The sequence below is a fragment of the Chanodichthys erythropterus genome, chromosome 9, assembly GCF_024489055.1.
Source record: "Chanodichthys erythropterus isolate Z2021 chromosome 9, ASM2448905v1, whole genome shotgun sequence".
NCBI lineage: Eukaryota > Metazoa > Chordata > Actinopteri > Cypriniformes > Xenocyprididae > Chanodichthys > Chanodichthys erythropterus.
The window spans coordinates 18,769,579-18,793,017 of record NC_090229.1 but is presented as its reverse complement, the minus strand read 5'-3'; the positions used below and the strand labels follow the sequence as shown (position 1 = coordinate 18,793,017).

The 23,439-nt window shown below is 36.4% G+C and overlaps 1 protein-coding gene across 1 annotated transcript in view; it reads left to right on the top strand.

Moving 5' to 3' along the window:
• Positions 1-23,439, top strand: part of grid2 (glutamate receptor, ionotropic, delta 2) — a 495,660-nt gene that overhangs the window by 426,019 nt on the left and 46,202 nt on the right. Inside the window, exons 12-13 of the mRNA XM_067393754.1 lie at positions 7,442-7,580; positions 16,088-16,283. Coding sequence (XP_067249855.1) covers positions 7,442-7,580; positions 16,088-16,283 — 335 coding nt within the window. The remainder of the gene's footprint in view (positions 1-7,441; positions 7,581-16,087; positions 16,284-23,439) is intronic.

Below are 23,439 nucleotides of genomic sequence, written 5' to 3'. Positions count from 1 at the left end.
AATCTACTTAAGCTTGATTCAGGCTTCATTTGAGTTGCCTGTACTGTCTTCAGATTGAAATCTCATTGAAAATATTTAGTGGAATTTGTAGAAAGCAGTGGTAACATGGAAACCAAAGTCTATCAGTGATCTGGAAGCTTTTTCAAGTGATGAATGTGCCAAGATTGCTGTAGAGAGTTGACAGAAGCTTCTAAGCACTTACAGGCAGCGTTTAATGGAGTTTATAAAGAATAAAAGATTCTGCACAAAATTCTGTACACATATGTTTATATTTTTTTATTTTTTTCATCAATGTCATTCTTGGAATCATTCAAATGTGTATTGATAAACTTTTTATAATAGTTTAATGATGCCTTTGATTAATTGTTTTCATAAAATTTGGTTCTCAGCAGCAAAATGTCTTGCAGGTTAAGGTGGTTGAATAATTTTAATTGCAACTGTATATATTATCATAGCATTGTTAATACTATAATTTAGTGTTAAGAAGAAATAGTTAGCAGGCAAGTGTTTTTCATATCCCATCAGTCAAGATGTTTGGAAAGAAACCTTCTGTTATTCTTGGCCTTCTTCAGCCTCTCTAGTAGAGTGTGTTGACAAGATGTGTATGCACTCATCCTCAGTTATATTTACAGGGCTTCTAAAAGCCATGAAGGGCTCTTCACTGTTTCGTGGCAGCTTTTGCCACTTGGGAATCCACTTAATTCAAAGAGTCCTGGTTGCTCAGATCCAGCTACTGGGAATTAAAAAAGTTAGCATTAAAAAGTTATTTTTTGAACATCTACCTTGAACACATGGGATTTCCTTGCAAATTGCTATTGAATAACAAATTATATTCAGTTATTTCTTAAAGATAACAACATAAAGTATTGAAAGTATTTCTTTCTTTCATGCATAAACATCATCTCAGACACAACCGAGAAACACATTCCCGCTTTAAAAGCTTTTGTCTCCCTCATATACACATTCTCTCTGTTTCTGTCTCTCAGTATGTGCTAGCTCACAGCGAGGGGTTGAGAGGAGTGTGTAGCCCCTGGCCTGCTGCTGAATCAAAAGCAAGCAATGAGAAACCTGCTGGAAATGGGGCTTGCTGATTTGATGTGCGTGGCAGGGCGGCTTTGAACCCCAGTTGCTGGGTGTGCAGATAAAAGCTACATTACCGTCCTGCTCATTTTCTAAAGATCAACGTCCTGCAGCCACAGAGAATGGCATTGCAATCAGCACACGCCAAAGCACGATTCCGTACTCACTGCCAGTCATATCTGATAACAGTAGTCTGTTTGCTGGCAGCCATACCTTCTATTCATGTTGTGCTTACTGCCGCTCACATTTCATCACAGGTCATTACCAGTGCAGGACTGAGCTAGGATGAGGGGCAATGTTTTTATAAACATGGCCAAAGCCAGGGATTCCCAAACTTTTGCCAGCCGAACCCCTTTGACCCAAAATATTTACTTGAAGTACCCCCTGAAATTTCAAGTTAATATTTCAATAATTTAACAATGCATTCACATGTTTACGGTTCTGATGGCGTTTAATGTTCACATTACATGCAGGTATGCTGATAAAATATTTAATCTTTTTGAGTTTTGAGTTTTTATTTTTTTCAGGTTGTTTTTTTTTATGATTTAATTAATTAGTGTTTCATCAACTCATGAACCCCCTGCAGTTGCCTCATAAACTACTTTTATAACTTACTATATAAACTTATTATACAAAACTTGTACAAAAAGTAGATTTTTATGTCAAGTTTGGGCTTGTTATGTGGCAATCTTTTACAAGGAAACATAAAGGAGGTATCTGATGTTTGAAGCAGTATTTATAGAAGTCATCTGTATATTTCTTAATGGCAACAAATCAATTCTTTCCTCTGGATTAGGGCTTCACAATTGATCAAATTAATAGTCAAGATTCTTCTCACAATGGCAAAGTTAACTAATTCATATTTTTCTGTTCAGTTTCTAAATGAAACAAGGCTGCATTTTTGACTGATTATCATACACAAGCACATCTGTGAAATGAAAAAATAATCACACCAACAAAACCAACATCTGTAAGAGTTGAGAACATTTGTTCAAAATCGAGGCAATCGACTAAAAAGCTCATTTCCATATTAAACAGTGCTTCAAAAAGAAGAGGATAGATTTGTTCAGAAAGAAACTGGATGGTAGTGCAATCAAATATAAATTGTAGTGAAGATAGAAGTTATGACAACCTCCTAACCTCCTATGCTTTGTAGCCTACAGTACTTCTGATATCCTGAATCACACAAGACCAGAAGCAACAAGAAGCAGAATAAATGAAGGAAAACAATTTTTTAACTACAGTTACTACAAAATAATGAGTCTGAGGCTTTTATTAAATTAGACTGAACACAGCTACAGGAGGCCAGCTAAAGTTGAAGTTTAAAGTTACCACTTAGGGAAATACTACTGTAATGATATATATAAAAAATAATGATCTAAGGTTATAAAGAGTCCAATCTCACACTTGCACGATGTGTGAGTAATGTTAAAGCTGCAGAAAAGCAAGTGTCAAAATGTAGTTCTGTTAAGGATTAATCAGAACATTCTATGCTAAAATAATTCTATGAGCTGAAGCAAGCTGGGAAAATCGACTACAACCAACCCCTGAAAGATTATGTGCTGGTGAGTGGAGATACAACTACAAAAAAATGAGTTTATGTGCACAATGCAGCATAGGCTAGGTTGAGTATATGAGTATTTCAAATACTAGATTCTCTTTTTCGGACTCTGTGGGCTGCACAATTATGACGGTCGAAAACATATCGAAAACAGGCTGAACATTGTGACCATTGTCTATGTTTGCAAATCAACAAAGTGCCTAAACAGTCAATTTTACTTGCCCTCTTATAATTAAATACAAAACTAAAATTAATAAATATCAATAATAATCAAACTAATAATCATACACCAAAAGCAAGCTATGTGACTAGAATGATCCAATGGCATAATCACTGAGGCTGTCGTTGCAAGTTCACACAGAGCAACTGTTTAAGCCCTGACTTCTGAACTCTCATTATATTAACAAAGCTGGCTGCAGAATTAACCTCTTACACCATGTCAATGGCTTGTTGATCACTGCACTCTCAATTCCTCAGGTCAGTCACTTGAAGTGTCTATTGGGTGTTGTGCCATCTACATTATAAGCATGCAGCATCACATTACTACTAAAAAATAATTCCAAATTGCATTTATTTAGATTCTAAAGCTTCATTTTGAATGTTAGGTGACATTTCTTCAACACCCATTTTCTTGTGTCACTGCCAATATAAGTGAAACTTAAATTATTTGTGAATTAGATGCTGATTTGGACTAGTTGTAGTCACTGGTTATAATCTACAGTATAAATAAAAATTAAATAAAATAATAATAATAAAATAAAAAAATCTAATCTAAATTAAAGCTCTGATTAGCCATTGCATTCATGTGCACAAAAACAATTTTGATGTAGGGAGAGCAGACCTAATCCAGCAGTCAAAATCTTTTTTTTAACAAATCATAGTTTTTAGTAACATGACTGGCACGGTGACCGGGCAGGCAAAACATCAATAGAAATGCATTACAGGCCTGTCCATTTTTCATCTCAAAAGAAGAAAAACAAAAATATGTGAATAAAATGCAAGTTTTGGGCACCCGTGATCCATGTCCAGCGCCTGCTGTAGTATTTCAGTCACTAAAAAGAAACGTTGTTTTAAAACGTTTAACGTGAAAAACACTTAAAGTGTACTAAAACAATGATATTAAAAGATCCAATTCAGTATATACCTTATTGACGATGCAGACTGTGTACAGGTGAGCAGATGAGCCCAGAATATGAACTCAACACACTCAGTGGTTAAGTGTTTTCTTTATAATAGTTTTCTATAGGGAAAAAAAACTTTAAAAAAAAGGAAAAAGAAACTTTGCGTTCCGTTTATATTCTACAAAAAAAAAAAATCATCTGTTCTGCCTGAAGGATGCATTTACTTTTTTATTTTTATTTATTTTTGATGTTTGAGTTGCTTGAAAGGGCTGATATATTAAAAATTTATATATTGTGTTATTATTATTCATAGGTATTCATACTGAAACACATACATTTTCATACTTTTGGACAATGTTGAAGTATTTAAATATGCAAATATTTAGGAATGTAAAAGGTTTTACAAATAGTACAGTATAGTTACAACATTTTTATGATTATATATGATTATTTATATTTAGAACAGTCAATTTAGATTAGTAAATGTAATGGCATTGAAAAAAATAATATTATTTTACTCACTTTTGGGGTGTTTGTTGTGTTACTTCATTTGCATATTTCCTTTAGTAAATATGGTGCAAATAATCAATAGTCGCCGCAGTTCATTCTTAGCGAATTACTGCCAGAGTCAGCTGGAGGCACTTGTTGAGTATTCTCTGACATTTGCTTAAACTGATGTCTGAATCTCTGAGCTTTACATAGCAGATGCTATTTAAATAGGACACTCCCTAACCTTAAAGTCTGATTACCTATAAGAAAGATGATTATAAGAAATGTGTGGGCCAACTTGCTATCATGGACTTGTTTGCTGATATTAAAATTGCTCAAAGTTTTTGTGGAGCAGAGAGTACACAGCCTGCAGGATGAATGTATGTGAGTCATCTAAAAACTTTCTTTAATAAGACAGTTCATCTCAGTGGACCCCCTACAGAAATAGAGTTGTCAGATACCTTATTGAGTGCTGAAATGCTTGGCACTTACCACACAAGGCTGGAATGATACAGGAAGCCACGAGGATAGATGGGACTAATTTTTAACGGTTTTCAGTGTAGCTGCGAGCCTCAGATTGTGCAGATCCATCATTATTGTGGTGTGCGGTACTTTTATAGGAGCCACTGTCATCTGTGGCTGCTGAATTAGCAGGGATCTGAAATGCAGAATAAACAGATGTGTTTTTGCTCTGACTGTGGTGACTGGGGAAATGTAGATTTGACATTACAATTGATGGCCTTTTTTGTCTGTCTCAAAGTGAGTTTTTTTTTTTTTTTCCTTTCTTTTTTTTCCCCCTTCAGTAAAGTCTCAGTCGTTTGAATCCTGCACACCCACACCGGATGAATCCATTTGTTTCCAGTCTGTCAGAGTACTGCACTACTAAAGATGAAGCCCTTTTTTTCAAAGCATATACAAGAATATATGAAAAACATTTTACGTTACAAATGCGCAAACATGACATTGGGGCAGGTCATAACATTCTCACATAAATAGATGCAATGAAACCTAAATACAGTAGTCAACATTTGAAGTGGATCAAAACCTTTTATCAAAGTTGTCCTAAAACCAAAATGCAATACCCGTTCTTGTCTTGGGACTTTGATTAACTTTTTTGAACCACTTCAGATGTTGATTACTGTATATCTAAACATACATGATGTTATAACCTTAATAGTATCAACTGATAATATTCAAGTTAATTTGAAGATCTTTCAGAGCTGTAGAACACTTTAAAAAAAAAAAAGTTTAATGTCCATCGCAAATGTCATTCAGCTTTTCATTAGTTTAAGTGAAAAACGGCAACAGTGAATGTGAAATGAGTACACACACACTCCACACACACACACTAAATGCCTTGATGCTATATGCACGCAATCATATATTTATCTAAACCAGCAAGTACACACAAACACAACAACAAACACCCACAGACATATATACACATACTCACCCACTGCAACCAACAAAAAGAATCTTTTCAAGACTTTCAAGTCTTTTGATTTGATTTCATCCTATCATCTTATCTTTTTTCTATATTCTTATTGCATTGCTGGTTGTTCCAGTGTGTGTGTTCTCTTCAAAATCTTCATATATATATTTATATATTTTATAAATATATTTCATTTCTTATATATATATATATATATATATATATATATATATTATTTATTTATTTATTTATTTATTTTTTCTCAGTGGAAAAATTCAGGTCTAAATGGGTTAAAGGTGCCGTACAACGTGTTTTCAAAAGATGTAATATAAGTCTAAGGTGTCCCCTGAATGTTTCTGTGAAGTTTCAGCTCAAAATACCCCATAGATTTTTTTTTTATTCATTTTTTTAACTGCCTATTTTGGGCATCATTAAAAATGTGCCGATTCAGGCTGCGGCCCCTTTAAATTCTTGTGCTCCCCGCCCCCGGAGCTCGCGCTTGCCTTAAACAGCATAAACAAAGTACACACAGCTAATATAACCCTCAAAATGGATCTTTACAAAGTGTTCATCATGCAAGATGTCTAATCGCGTAAGTACAGTGTTTATTTGGATGTTTACATTTGATTCTGAGTGAGTTTGATAGTGCTCCATGGCTAAAGCTAACATTACACACTGTTGGAGAGATTTATAAAGAATGAAGTTGTGTTTATGCATTATACAGACTGCAAGTGTTTAAAAATGAAAATAACGACAGTCTTGTCTCCATGAATACAGTAAGAAATGATGGTAACTTTAACCACATTTAACAGTACATTAGCAACATGCTAACGAAACATTTAGAAAGACAGTTTACAAATATCACTAAAAATATCATGATATCATGGATCATGTCAGTTATTATTGCTCCATCTGCCATTTTTCACTATTGTCCTTGCTTGCTTACCTAGTCTGATGATTCAGCTGTGTACATCCAGATGTCCTGCCCTTGTCTAATGCTTGAACATGAGCTGGCATATACAAATATTGGGGGCGTACATATTAATGATCCCGACTGTAGCGTAACAGTCGGTGTTATGTTGAGATTTGCCTGTTCTTCTTAGGTCTTTTAAACAAATGAGATTTATATAAGAAGGAGGAAACAATGTAGTTTGAGACTCACTGTATGTCATTTCCATGTACTGAACTCTTGTTATTCAACTATGCCAAGGTAAATTCAAATTTTAATTCTAGGGCACCTTTAATATTTAATATCTAGTTTAATATTTAATATAATTAGAGAATATTTCTTGAATTACGTTTTGAACAAATTTTTACGTTTTGAACAAGTTTTGGAATTAATTTTAGCAATTTTTCTTGCCTTTTTTATTTTTTTTATTATTTATTTAAATAACATTTTATTCTATTTACTCTTTAGTGCTGTTAGAGCCATCCTTTATACAGAAACAACTATTTACAAATATTTCTTTGGTTTTTCTCAGCTTTTTTGGCAGCATTAAAGTCAGTAAATAAATTCAGAATCATTGTTTAATAAACAGAGACAGATGTAATTTAAGCCTAATACCAACAAAATTAGAAAGCATTTGGATAACATAGGTTGTCTAACTTATAAGAGTGAAATATGCCTGAATCTTTTAATCCATCATGTGATGAACTAAGTTAGATTTGGGATAGTCATTTTACAAGCTTACACATCTAGTTTCAGAGACAGCGTTATCAACCTTTTCTGTTTGCTCTTTTCTCCTGTTACCTCTACAGGTGGTGAGGTGCCCTACACGACTTTAGCTACAAGGATGATGATGGGGGTTTGGTGGCTTTTTGCTTTGATAGTCATCTCCTCCTACACAGCAAATCTGGCTGCCTTCCTCACCATCTCCCGCATCGAGAACTCCATTCAGTGAGTACACGCATTTATAGAGAGTGTCACTCTTGCAGCTAGTATCAAACACTGTTATCATCCACACAATAACAAAACAACAAACAAGTTGTAGATTTCAATCTTCATTTCAGTTGAATATGCTGTCGTTTAAACGTTACTAACAAAGACATGAATTTCTAGGAGTATTGATTAGATTTGGATAGGAACGTTATTAAGTGAGCAGCATTCTTCAAGTTACAACGCCTGTCTCATTCATAAACTACCAAAAAAAAAAAAAAAAAAATCAGAAATACACACAATTCCAGGCAGTGTGTAAATGAATACTCAACTTGGTTTCATTTCTGCTGTGTGTGTGTGTGTGTGTGTGTGTGTGTGTGTGTGTGTGTGTGTGTGTGTGTGTGTGTGTGTGTGTGTGTGTGTGTGTGTGTGTGTGTGTGTGTGTGTGTGTGTGTGTGTGTGTGTGTGTGTGTGTGTGAGCGTGTGCGTGTGCGTGTGCGTGTGCGTGTGTGCGTGTGCGTGTGCGTGTGTGTGTGTGTGTGTGTGTGTAGAAGATCTGCAGGTATGCGAACTCCCTGTTTTAATTTCCTGTGGCACAAATTATATCTATCATTCCAGTAAGAATGACGTCAGACGTCTCTGCACCAGTAATTCATTTAACCTGCCTGTTTGAGAGCAAAGAGACAGACAGAAAATGCTAACATTTTAAAAAGGTGATTTTTGAAGTGTTTTTCTTAAGCAAATTTAATTTATGACAAGGTGGAACCTTTCAAACATTCACCAAAAAGTAGCTGCTGCTCTTCCTGTTATGAAAATGATGGCCTTCTGTTATTCCCATTCAAGAGTCAAGAATATGACATTTTCATTGACAGTAGCAAAAAAAAGCTTTTTTAAGTAACAGGCAGATATGTAATTTGTGATTAATCATTATAAAAAATAAAACATTTTAATTTTATAAAAGAGCAGAAGTTTTGACCATTTGAACCAGACTCAAATGACTTCCTCTTTTTTATTTAAATGGCAGTACACTATTAGTTTGAGTTACCTATTAGTCAGGGTGGGGGGGGTGCTTTAAAAACAGCAGTCCACTAGATAGTGTACACAAACTCTTTCCACGCTCAAGGCCAAAGGAATATAGGCTGCTTTGAAAGGCTTGCGCGCTCAACTGTAGTGCGGGATGCGGAAAATGAAGTAAGGCCTATACCCGGGCCTTAAGACAACTTTTATTTTCTCTCACACACAGTGAAACAACTTCATAAGAAAGCAACCAAACTGCCTGTCAAGTGATAGGCGAGCCTGACAGTGACAGTCTTTTTTAAACTGAAATGAAAGGCAATGTAGATAAACATTCACAGCCACGATGTACAGAACACCACACAAAGATATAGAAGAAAATGAATAAAAACATTTTGGACTAATAAACCTAAAAATATATATATATAAATAACTGCAGAAAGGCCACACTTCAGATAAGTATGCATTTCACATGTCGGCAAATCAAATTAAATAGGCTAAATTGCCTGTGCGAGCAAGCTTTAACTCCACAGTGCAACATCGATGCACCGTAAAACAATCAAAAATTAATTTACAGAGTTGAATTAGAACAGAATATACCATTCTAATAAATACAAATAATAAAAAAAAAATAAAATTAAATGGTCATAATCAAGTCACAAGTGCAAAATGCAGGGGAACATAATTCAGAACACAAGCCACAAATAGTTAAATTAGATAACCCAGAGTGATCAATAAATAAAATAAAGTTAAAGAACTTATTAAAATAATGAAAGTAGCCTATAGCCAGATTTTTCATATTTGTCTTTTTAACTGCAGAGACAATAAACGCTAAACTGGAGTGGCAGTCTTTCAGCTAAATATTCACAGCCTCCAAAAATCAAATTAGAACCGGCTGGAATGTTTTGAAATCACTTGTAGGCCTACCTGATCAAAAAAAAAAATCCAGTCTTCACACGTCATTGAGTCATTTCAAATAGTGCACTTGTCAGCTCATTAACATTGGCCGGCAGAAGCGTGCCACAATGATTGTAGTTGTTGAGTGGTAGGACATGAGCTGTTGGCACAACTTGCATCTTACTTTTTTGGATCATCTTTTACCATTTCAAAGTGCATCCAATTCTGCACTTTAGATTTTCTTATCCCAGACATTGTTAAAGGGGTCATATAATGGCATTTTTGTACAAGTTAATATGATTCTTTAGGGTCTAAATGAAAAGTTTGTAATATACTTTAATTAAAAATTATCATTATTATTGTAAGAAAACACTCATTTTACCTGGCCAAAAACAACTATGTTTTCAGCAAGCCATTTCAATGCATGTGTATTTAAATCATAATGAGCTTTGCTCACCCCGCCCCTCTGTTCTGTGGGGCGTTTTGACACAACACACGTGGAGTGTTGCCTTGACAACAGCTGAGGGTGTATTTTGGAGAAAGAATGGCAGCGGAAGTGTCTGAGGACACATCTCTGCAACTGTATCAATTTGAACCGGAGTCGGACCCGGAACAAGATGACGGCCCCGACAAAGTTCGACAATTAAGGCTCGAACAGGACATTTCTTAATGGTTGTTTAACGTAATGTCACTTTGATCTATCTTTGTATGCACTGGCAGGGTAGCGTAGTGAGATACGAATGCTATGTGTTTACTGATGTATACATTAATTCATTGACAGATTGATGTTACAGCTAATGGTCATGAAAAACTTTTTTTCGGTAAATGTAGGCTTGTCAGACGATTTTTTATTTTTTTTTTACATTACTTCTTAATCAGTAACAGACACCGTTATAAACCATCTACAAAAGTTAGCTTAGTGTAGTGTTACCACGTTAACTTTACCACCTGCATACACAGTTTGTAATAACACAATGACCAAAACGTGTTGTTCATTATTAACGTGGGATTATGAATTATATTGAGAATGTCGTACATAGAAAGCATGCCATAATGTACCCTGAGTGTAAACTTTAGCTGCATTCATCGTGAAGCGTGCAAGCGATTTGCAAAGATTAATATAAAGGTTAATAAAACGTTACACTCACTTCTTCTGGAGGTGCAGCAGGAACACGAATAGTTTGTACCGATCCTTTTTTCAGAAGCAGCTTCTTAGCAAAACCTGCTTTATACTGACCCTCTTTTATGAAGCATTCCGGTGAGAAATGATTTGCGCAAATATGAAAGCATTGACTCTGAAAACAAAACTCAGCCACTGCGTCTTCAGCGGTTCGGATTTAGGAACATCAAAATGACTGCTGTGTTTGTTATTACACCCAATATCAGAACACCACAATCGCTTAGATGCCATTCAGTGTATCAACAATGGCGGACTATGATGACAGCTCGCTCGGGGCGGGTCTATGTTGAAACGCTGCTGTCAATTAACAATCGAGGGAGGGGCGTCCGACCGTGTGACGTCACACAGTCAGACGGCTTGATTTGAGACAGGGGAAAACATATAAGGAGATTAAAAAAAAAAAAACACTGTCTTGATATTTATTATTAAAGGATGGTTGTGTACAGGCACTGCCAACACACATTTCAGTGCAATCAACTTGTAAAAGTGCATGTACCATTATATGACCCCTTTAAAGATGTAATCCCTGCCGCCAAGATGCTCCTCTGTCAGTCACAGATCATGGAAAGTGAAACTTAACTCTGTCACATGGGTGGTTGGAATTATTCTCGCACATTAAAAATATTTATTAAAAGCTTCTTTCTTTTCACATTTTTATTTATAGCATTACCATAATAAGCTGTATATTAACTTATTGGGAGAAAACCGGTAGGTCTTTGTGAAATCAGATACTGAGTACCCCCATATCTCTCTCATAACACCTCTGCGAAGATTTGACTGTGAGATTGGTAGTTGAATCAGGCTCCTCCTATCAAAGCATCAAATCGTTGACTATTCAGGGTCACCCCTATTAAAATGATTGGGGTTTGTTATTATTACAGTATTTAAAATTATTATATATAAATGTTCTCTCCAAAACCACTACATTTATAGGGAGAAAAAATATTAAAAAATAAATAAATAAATAAACACTGTGTGTAAAAGTTAATTTTGTGGCTTTACATATCGCCACCTTGGAATTATGAGGTCCCATCTGCATTTTGAGTAGTTTTGAGATATTGAGAAAAATAAAAATGCATCTGAAAGTTGCAGTTGGTTGTCGGTTTGTGTAAATGTACGTTTTTGACCATTGTTTTCCACTTTTGATGTCATTTCTAGTGGGAAATACTATTGTAGTAATTAAATATTTACTTAGTTTTCACTAAAACTATTTTGCTGTAGATAATTAAACCATTATGCTGCCTCAGAAGTCTGTCCAAAATTAGTTTCATGAGGTGCCTGCAAAACGCTAACGCTGCCTGCAGTGTCATTGCCTGATAGTTAGCCTTAGTTTTCGGATGCATTCATAGAGTTGAACTCACATGAGGTTTATCAAATTCAGCGATGACTAACAGTGATAGAGTTAATTGTGCTTGTAACGATCATCGTCAACCATGCAGGCAATTTTGGGAGGGAGTGTTACTAGGGAAAATGAGAGTATTTAGTATTTATTTTTTCAAGATCCCAGTTAGTTTATTTTTCTTTGCATTAGATTATCATTAATGAGCCTGTGCTTAGATCACTTGATTCTAGCTCTATGCACCTAATTAGGATTTCCATAAATTTAAATGTATTATCTTTTAATGTGTAGACGATGGCAGGGTCATTACAGAAATAATTACAGCCTAAACTCTGCACCCAGGGGTCTGTTGTATTTAAAGTACACAATTCAGTCAGGAAGAGCTGAAAGATTTATGAGACCAACTGGGTGGTTGGGTGAGTTCACAATTAGATAGTTCTGTCTTGAGAGGAGTTTCATTACCTAATAGATTTAAAGTCAGTACAGTTTGCTTAGTATCATATTCTTGTGTTGCTGTGAGAATTTTAAGCCAAACAGATACAGGACAAAAAGAGGGAGCGTCAGTTCTTTAGTCTCTTTTTATCGACTCTACTGATCCTAACCCAGTGTTAATTAAATCAGAGCAACATCAACGTATCGACAACTCTCACTTACCCCACATAGCTCTTAACCAGTTAACACAAAATCGATTTATTCGCTCATTTCATTCATCAAGCTGATCTTCAAGGAATTCAGACAAATGCTTTGTACTTACTTGATATCGAATGCATTTATGTGAAACTTTTGCAGCAGGGCTGAATTCTGAGGTGAGTGTCAAAAATGTGAATCATTGCCTGCAGAGTAAAATTTAACTGTGGAAATGGAATATTTTTTAGTTTTGTTTTACATTATGTACATGCTGGCACCACGATGGTGCAGATTCAGCTGTAGATGTTTGGAGAGAGGATTTATCATCTTGTGAGGAAAACACTTCACTTGTATCTTGTCTGTGTTGATTGCCATTGTTTTGAATGATTTGCAAGACTGTGGCACTGATTTGCTGGATGTAATACAGCTTAGCAGAAGAAGAGAAACATCACTGATGTTCACTTTTATCTCGAAACAGCATGAAAATGGCATACAATTTGTTTTTTTAACAGAGAAAAGTAATAAAGACTGTTCTGCAGCCTTCATGTTTAAATCTGCGTTACAATGTGCCCTTGTAAGAAAGTGCATTTGAATATTCATGCATATTGTAAAATCAGTTTAGAAATATAAAAATGGTTTAGGAAACAGATTGTACAATGTAGCTCTATACGTGTCGATTTTCAACATGCATCCATCTGTGAAGGTGAAGGCGGGCCAAGCTACGGGCTTCTTGAGATTTGTTTTTTCTGCACTTGCAGTTTCACATGCCAGTTTGCCTGCGGTCTGGCTAGTCACAGTCACTCCGTGCCATAGATGACAGTTTTCCTGGGCAAAGCAAAGAGATCAGCTAAGCGGCCATAGCATTTGAATGCCGCCAGATGGTCACCTATAAAGGGTGTGAAAAAGCGTATACAGATAGATTGCTATTCTTAATTGAATATTGCAGTAACAAGAACACATTGCTGCTTTGCAAATGTGTTTTACTAGTATTAAAAATGACAGAGATAGATTAAACTACAGTCAAACTGAATCTATAAATATTGTAGATCTGCTACACCACATACAGTCTACTCTTTCAACACTGAAAGATCTCATTTTGTGGCTTTTAGTGCAAGGATATTTAACTTTGAGGTCATCAGGCATAACATTATGACCTCCAAAACAGCCCTGACCCGTCAAGCCATGGACTCCACTAGACCCCTGAAGGTGTGCTGTGGTATCTGGCACCAAGATGTTAGCAGCAGATCCTTTAAGTCCTGTAAGTTGCGAGGTGGAGCCTCCATGGATCAGACTTGTTTGTTCAGCACATCCCACAGATGCTCAATTGGTTTGAGCTCCTCAAACCATTCCTTAACCATTTTTGCTTTGTGGCAGGGCACATTATCCAGCTGAAAGAGGCCACAGCCACCAGGGAAAACCATTTCCATGAAAGGGTGTACATGGTCTGCAACAATGCTTAGGTACGTGTCAAAGTAGCATCCACATGGATGGCAGGACCCAGGGTTTCCCAGCAAAACATTGCCAAAAGCATTGCACTTCCTCTGCCGGCTTGCCTTCTTCCCATAGCGCATCCTGGTGCCACCTTCTTCTATTGCTCCGTGGTCCAGTTCTGATGCTCATGTGCCCATTGTTGGTGCTTTCGGCAGTGGATGGGGTCAGCATGGGCACCCTGACTGGTCTGCGGCTATGCAGCCCCATATGCACTGTGTATTCTGACACCTTTCTATCAGAACTGCATTAACTTCTTGAGCAATTTGAGCTACAGTATCTCGTCTGTTGGATCGGACCACACTTGCCAGCCTTCACTCCCCACGTGAATCAATGAGCCTTGGCCGCCCATGACCCTGTCGCCGGTTCACCACTGTTTTTTCCTTGGACCACTTTTGATAGATGCTGACCACTGCAGACCGGGAACACTCCACAAGAGCTGCAGTTTTGGAGATGTTCTGACCCAGTTGTCTAGCCATCACAATTTGGTCCTTGTCAAACTCGCTCAAATCTTACACTTGCCATTTTTCCTGCTTCTAACACATCAACTTTGAGGACAAAATGTTCACTTGCTGTCTAATATATCCCACCCACTAACAGGTGCCGTGATGAAGAGATAATAAGTGTTATTCACTTCACCTGTCATTGGTCACAATGTTATGCATGATTGGGGTATATATAAAATACACTATATTATGTAAATTAATGAATATTCTTTACAATAGTCTTCTTTTTGTAGTCTTTAATGTCACTTTTGATGCATCCTTGCTTAATAAAAGTTTTAATTTCTTTAAAAAATAATTTTGAACAATAGTGTATATATATTTTAAATGTATGTAATTTATTTAACAAATAACTGTAAGTACTGCATTAAAACAGAAAAAAAAAAACAATAATTTAAAAAAGTATGTGATTATTACTCATTGTTTTTAATTAATATTAAAAGTAAAAGTTTATGGCAGGGACAAGTTATTTTATATGTTCTGCCTAAATTTCCTGTTTTAATAATAAATGTCAACACAGGGGTAAAAACTACTTTTACTGCTGTTTTATGAAGTGACCCACAGAGTAGATGAAGAAAAGATGAAAGATTTGCATTAGCTTTAAAATCTAAATGTCACAGACTGCTTTGCTCAGTAGCCCTACAGTGGTGTTTTATAGTACTGCAGAGTGCTCGCGGGTCATTTTTATGGCTATTCTCCATATGCAAATGACACCCAACACATAACCATAATTCTTAGGGAGGGGCGGGGATTAAGTATCGAGATTAATTGGGAGCAATAAAAGATTAACGTTTGTAGGCAAGTTCATTAAACCTTCAAAGAGTGCTAGCAGAGTTAAGTACTAGAAGAAGACGACAGCTGTCTGATGTAATAATATTTGATAAATTTGAGGTCAGTACAACTATCTGCAGGAATCTTAACAGCACCAACTCATGTGCCCGCTGTCAGTACTGACTTAGTGCTCAAATGTATAGAAATATTAATATATAGTTGATCATGTTGAATATTGATACAATGCGAAAGCACTCATTTGTTTCCTTATAGGTTTTCTAAATGAAGTGAGACTTTTAAAATGCTTTGACGAACTGCATTATTTTGATGATGGCATGAAGGGAAACCGAGAGGCTTCATCTTTATTGCGTTTTCCAATTATTTGCTTAATATAAATATTACTGCAGGGAATTAGTGTCCCTTGGTTGGCTAACTTTTAATTAGATGTAAGATATTAACACAAATTGCTGAATAAACAGTATTCGACATAACATAAATGGGTGAGCGTCTGTGCAGCGAAGCTGCTGGATAGATTTATACTCACTTACATTGGCACAATTAAGCTCAAACGTGTGGGTATTCATGCATTCACATTGTAGATTTTGCAAATAATGTTTTAATCAGTAAATTATTATGCCCCCAGGCATCAAACCAATAATGTTGTTTCTAAATATTTTTGATTTGAAAATGTTTCATTGTTCCCCTACAGGTCTTTGCAGGACTTGGCTAAGCAGACAGACTTGCCGTACGGCACGGTTCTGGACTCCGCTGTCTACGACCAGGTCCGCAGTAAAGGCATGAACCCTTTCGAGAGAGATCCGATGTACTCACAGATGTGGAGGATGATCAACCGGACAGGAGGAGCTGAAAACAACGTGGAGGAATCAAAAGAAGGCATCCGGAAGGTAGGACACTCCAGGCACTGTGACTACCGCCACCGTTTATCTAATTACAGTGCTTAACTAAGCAACGGTTTGTGAAGATAGCGCTAATGTTCTCTGAATTGAGATATCAAAGCAAAAATGCACTAATGTGACTTAATGGTGCTTGAGTTATGAGTGATTTAACTCTGAAAATTCCCCCACTGAATTCCCATACTAATTAGGTGCGGGTTAATGCCTTATTTGTTAACCTACGATTTTTTTATTCCTCTCTTCTAAGCGTGTTTTCATTTGGAATTTTAAACGAGCTTGAGCACTGCAATTAAAAAGGCTGGTAGGCAAGTGAAGTATGAAGGCAGAGAGTCTGCGCCGCCTTCAGATCTTCAGAGAATACTAAAGAGTAAATGGCTGACTAGAGTGTTTTGTTAATGTGATATCATCTCACAGGTGTTCAGTTAAATATTGTATGACAAGGTGACACCCATGTCTCGCCAGAGGCGTCACCCTTCTTCAGCCTCTCTTTCCTTTGCCTCTCTTTTGTTTCGCCTGCATGTCTCCCTCAGTATCATGTAGGCTTCAGAGTGCCCCCTAGTGACCTACTTCTGGAGTTTCTCTCTTTTTTTATGACCATGATATGATTTACATTTCAGCCATTTAACAGATGCTTTTACCCAAAAAGTGCTTCAGCTTTACATACAATGCTGTTTAGATTATTGTCAGTAGATTGTCGCCGTACAGATCCCATAACTAATAATCAATCGAACATGATATACATTTTTTTATACTAATATTTTTGCAAGCAATGATGCACGAAAATGTATATTTGTTGAAACCGAGAATTCTGGACATACTGTGCAGACAAATCATTTTTGCTTTTTAATTTTAAAATGCTAATGTTGGGTGCATTAATTTGTGATTGGATTGGGTAAACTTGTTATCAATGCAATAATATTAAGGTTCCAACAGCATTTAAAATATTGTGTAGTTGTACGTTTATGTGTGCTGTTAAATGCAAAATTGCCTAAAAAACTCTATTCCCAACAGAGACAATGTTGACTTTTTTGGCACATACTATTTTGATGTGCAAAAACAGTGATCTTAATATAAATCATGAACTGGCTTTTGTCAGACAGAGGCACATATTGTACTCCATGACAATAAAGTGTTTAAGAATACTCAACAAAGGACAAAAGACTTAGTTTCCATTTCTAAAGGAAAAGTGGTAGATTCTAACTAACAGAAGCCGCTCTGCCTCTCTGACATTTCTTTCCTCTTCTCATTTATTACATAAATAGCCTCACAGACTCTTCGCAAGCACAGGCAAATGTTCTTTTCAGCCAAAAATTAAAGTTCTGTCATCATTTAGTTATTGACTTTCTTCTGTGGAACAACAAAGTAGAAATTTAGTAAAATGTCAGAGCTTCTGCATACAGTGAATATGGGAACAAGGGCTGTCGAGCTCAAAAAAGTACCATAAAAGTAGCCCATATAATTTATTTCAAGTCTTCTAAAACCATACAATAGCTTTTTGTGAGGAACAGTAAATAACACTTTTTGTGTTTTACATGTAGAAAAAAAAGCTAAAATAAAATAAATGTTTTGAACAATGTGGCAAAGAGCAAATTATTCAGAATTCATTGTGTAACAGCAGGACTTGTTTGTCTGTACACTGGACAAACATCTGCTCTGATTTCCCCAGCAAATATTTACGATGTTTATTCATCTCTTCTCTGAGCTAGTCATGTGCTAATGCTGAGAGACCCTGTTTGTCTCATTTTTCAATAATAGGAGCAGACTGGGAATTTCATTTCTCTGCTAAGGAAGATGCTTTCATAATTCATGAGCAGAGCATACAAGATTTCTATTTTTATGGCACATTTTCACCCATATTGCAAAACATTAATACTTTCACTCAAGATGAATGTGTTTCATGAATTTTCATAGGTCTTATAAGTGTAAAAAATTAGGTGTCCCTGGAACTGAAGATAAAAAAAAAAAAAAAAAATGAAGGCAACAGTTGGCATGGCTTTTTTCTTTGAATTGAACTCATTTCCTTAATTATTTTAAGTAAATGTCTTGAGTAAACTTAGAATTGGTTACCATGAGTTAAAATCTGTCATCATGGTAACAGTTATCTTTTTTCATATTAAGTAAGTAACTAAGGAGATTAACTTTTACCAAGTTATTATACTTAAATATGGTTCGATGCTAATTGTTCACTTTTAATTTGTTCAATATTAGCGAATTTGATTGAACCACGAAACTACTATAATCAAGTATATGGTTGTGTTTCCCTTTTTTCTGTGTACTGTAACCTTTCAGAATATCTTCCAGTGACATTGCATCCTTAAATAATGTCCAATGTCATATTACAACAATAGTTTGTGTTTTCCTGGTCACAGCTAGTAAATCAAATGTGGATGTATGAAGGAGCCTTTGGCCTGGAAACTGTAGCACTCAGAGAGAGACATGAGAAGGTCTCCATCCTAGGAAGACATTTTTCAGGTCATAAGATGAGATATCCCCATTATGTCTAGCTCACTACCCACCGGAGGAGAATTTTGTACATAGACCATTAGTTGACATCAAAACATGATGGAAAGAGGGGAGCGAGAGGGGGTCTGGAGGAGGAGAGAGCGAGGTGCCTTTGACTACAAACAAGACAGTCGATATAAGCCAGCACTAAAAGGATTTCAATCATATTTCACCATACACAGACTTCATTATCTAAGGCTTATATGGCCAACATGTCCATCGCCTGAGAGAGAGAGAAAAAGAAGGAAGCAACTGAGGGCCAAACACCGCTAAGAGAGTGAAGAAGATGGAGGTAGATAGGAAGAAAGACAGGAGTTTGCACAAAAATTATACTTCTGTCATGATTTTTTCACCTTTGTGTCATTCTAAATTTGTATGACATTTCTGTGCACTTACAATGAATTGCTACTAAAGATTTAAAGCTATAAAAAGGTAACTATTCATTACACTCTAAAAAATGCTGGGTTAAATATGGATAAACCCAGAGATTAGGTTGTTTTCACCCAGCCATTTTTTTCACCAAATTTGAATTTATTTTTTTTAGCCAGCAATATAGTAATATAGTAAAAGGCATGTTTTTGTTCAACACCAAATAGGGGCACATTTGTGTGGTATTTTAAGCTGAAACAGAGACTTATATTACATCTTGTGAAAGAGGGCATAATAGGTGCTCTTTAACCCAACCTTCTGGGTTTGTCCATATTTAACCCAACTTGGGTTGTTTTTAACCCAGCATTTTTTAGAGTGTACTGTTGTGACCATTGAATCAGTGAGTTGAACTGCCCAGTGATTCAATTTCCTGAACTAATCATTCAGACTGGTTCTGTAAACAAAATCGTATAGCTTCATATGATTTTAAAGTCATGAGGACCACTTTATGGTGCTTTTATGGTGATTTTATATCCTTTAGAAGTTTAAAAGCTTTAGTCCCTTTTCATTGTATAGTAATTGAATGGAAAACAGCAACCAAGACTTGTTTTTCCTCAGAAGAAAGAAAGCCATATGGATTTGAAACGATCAATGGGTGAGTCAGTGATGACAAAATATTCAAGTGATTTCTCATTATAGAGGGCATCTAATGATCTTTCCTTCGTTCGTTCTTCATTCCCCAAATTCACATAAACACGCTGTACAAAGATCTGCTCTCTTCTCATTACACAAACACTTATTTATCATTTCATTCTCAGCTTGCTCATTAGCGTGTTGTCACACCGAACAGCACAAAACAGTGCAGTGCATGTGGGAAGTCGGACGGTGATTGTTTAGAAAGCGTAATGATGAGATTTGAGTCATCACCAGCTGAGGCAACGTGAACGCATGAGGAGGCCTGCTCTATGGGAAAGATTAAAACTCTTTAACACCTGCTTGGTGCGTTTGAGAAATTTCCACAAAGATCAAAGAGAGCCGCTGTGTTTGCGTAGAACTGTGTTTAGAGTCACGACGCTCATCATGTGCACCTGCTCACCACTTATCACAAGAAATTGCTGTTGTTGTTTTGCAGATATTTAGACCTTTGTTAATAGCAGTGTGAATGAGTTTGTGTTAATCTCATCTTTATAATCCGAGAGTGTTTTATTAGCAGCGTTAACGGATTTGAATCCAAGAGACAGTACTGTGGATGAGCAGTAAGAGAATGTTTAGCGGTTATTTGTTAAAGGGGCTTTCAAAGTTACAGTGATTAAATCTATGCAAATTAATCAACAGTGATTAAAAAGGACATAGTCACAGTAGTAGTTGTTCCAGCTCAACCACTGTATCCAACTATCAGGTGTCAGAACTCTAAATGTGTTTCGGTTGGATAAAAAAATGTATTAAAATGACACATTAATTCTTTTGTCTGACTAAATTCGTAGCTTTCTTGCAGCAAATCACTGTCAGTGTGGACACCATTTAAGAGTCTATTGCAAGCACAATCTGTGTAGTTTTACAGCCTGTGAACGGGGCAATCCCAAGAACACTTGCTGTGTTATCATTAATTTGTTGTTTTGTGGGGCAAAAAGATTATATTTAGGCCCACACAGAACTCCATAAAACAACTCTAAATTACCACATTATTGGAATTCCGAGCTTTCTCAGTCTTTCACATCCTCATCATGTGTTTGATTATTAAATATCTTGACTAGTTTACTTGTGCCTTTCATTTGCTAATTGTGCTCTTGTGCTCACCATGGCTACAAACATTATTATTATAAAAATATTATTTAAAATACAGTTTTTTTTTTAAATTATATATATATTAAAATGTAATTTATTCCTTTAATGGCAAAGTTGAATGTTTCAGCATCCATTGCTCCAGTCTTCAGTGTCACATATTTCTTCAGAAATCATTATAATATGCTGATTTGGTGCTCAAGAATTTGTTTTATTATTATTATTATCAATGTCAAACACAGTTGTGCTGCTTAATAACACTTTAAATATTCTATATATTAGTCATTATTCTACAGCAACTCTCTAAACCCTACTCCACTTACAACACTCAAAGAGAGAAATCAGAAGAAAAAAAAAAAGAAAAATTAAAGAGCTTTTGATGCCAAAAAGAGAAGATGGAGAGATAGTGTAGGAAATGTGGGAGGGGAAGATAATTGAGACTGGACATCACAGGTAAGATACAAATTAGTCAAGAGAAGGAGAGGTAGAATGGAAATGTTGCTTTAAACCTGCATTTGCCAAGACTTGTCTTCTTCCTCCTGATAGGTTTAATGGAGCATTGTTGCTATAGGCATCTGATGGAATGAGCTGGCATTAAAGCTTCAAAAGAAGGGTCGGACAGGAGAAAGACACAGAGAAGAACCCAAAGAGAAAGGATAAGTGTTCAGAAAACATAAGAGCATTTAAAAAAAAAATTGAAGAAGCGACACTAATTGTGAAGCTATGTTTACTTTGACTGTCACTTTAAATGCACACATATTCATATACAGCAATATACTGAAAACTGAAATTAAAATAAGATCTAATTCAGGAGGGTTGATCTAAAAGGAAATTAGGCCCCATTATCGGTCTGAACTTCAGGAAAGACTGAGCTCAGAGGACTGAATCTACTTGGCAGGACATCTGACCGCATGGAGAATATTCTTTTTACTCCTTACTTCCTATATCAGTCTCTCTTCACTCCTATTCTGTGAGGGAAAACTTGCTACATAAAGAATCTATTAAAGGTGCTAAAGAGGATCTTTTCGTTGACTGAGAAACCAAAGACTGTTAGTGAGTTTTTGAAATGAGCGCATGCGTAAGAACAACCCCCCTCCTTCACAGCTCATTTCGAGGGAACGCCTCCCAAAACTTCTGCACGAGTATTGGAACACGAGTGTTTGTTTACCACCGGCATTTGCTGTGTCGTGTTAGTGGAACCATTATGTCGGACTCACCGCAGGTAACTCATAATCTGCAGTTGTTACTCCTGTCTCCTGACAAAAACATTGCATGCGGCGCCTGTGGAGTGTGGAAAGTTACTGGAGCGCGCAGCCGCGCACGTCTCTCACAAGGAACGTCATGGCAGTGATTGACAAGCCAGAGGGCCAATCGTTTACGCGATGATCACACAAATGATTGGCTGATGTTTTTAAGGCCCTACCTCATGCACAGATGATGTATATTAATATTATTCCTTTCAGTGGACTTACTTTTGTATCATTACAGTATGATTGGCAAGTTTCGAGACAGCGTATCGAATCAATGGAAGTGATTATCAGCTGGTTCTGATCAGATTGTTTGGAACCTTGATAGAAACTGAAGTTTTTTTGCATAGATATTTAATATCTAGACCCCAGATTGGGAACCAGTGTACTAACACTAAAGCTACTTTTTGTCAGGAAGTAAGAGGGGAAAATAGACATGTTGCCCAACAACATTTATTACATCCAAAATCACTAGTACATACATTAGAATTACGAACCTGTAAGTAGCAACTTCCCAGGAGGACTTGGAAGGCAGCGTTATGTCTGAGGTCTCTTATTCGTGGTGTGACACTCCAAAAAACAAAAAGGATTATGACAGGTTTGAATTGTTGCAAAGGCTGAAATTCCTTCTTTAAAGTAGAAATGGCTGACTTAAAAGTAAATTCTGGAGCTCACAGTGCCATTTTTCTGAGTGATGTTTCTCCTGCATGCAGATAAACATTCTCAATCAGACTCTTAACGAGTCACTCCGGTGAATCTTAATGACAAATGTGTTGTATTACTAGGGAAATGGAAAGCCCACACAGCAGCACTTCCACATGGGAAAAAAAATGAGGGGAATGTCGCTAATGCAGAGGGCATAAATTTGCAGAGAGAAACATCAGTGTGAGAAAAAAGCAAAAGACAAACAGCCTTTAAAGGATGAGTTTAATCTCCAGCTCAACAACCCTCCGGTCTGCCAGCAAGATGACCCAAATTGGATCATTAAATTTCACTTCTGTATTCCTGCAGAGATGTGAGAAAGAGAATGGCCCCTCCACCCAGCATTCTTTTCAGTTTGTTTTTTAGGAGACAAAGTTCAATTATTGAATTGTAAATGAATTAAAAGGACCAGGGCAGCAGTATCTAAGTGTCAGCAGCCGCATACATTTTGTGGAAACTGTGTGTTTGCAGAGCAAGGGGTGAGTGTGTGTGTATTTTCTTGAGGTGAACTCCAGCGATGCCCTGCTCATTCACATTCTGTCTGT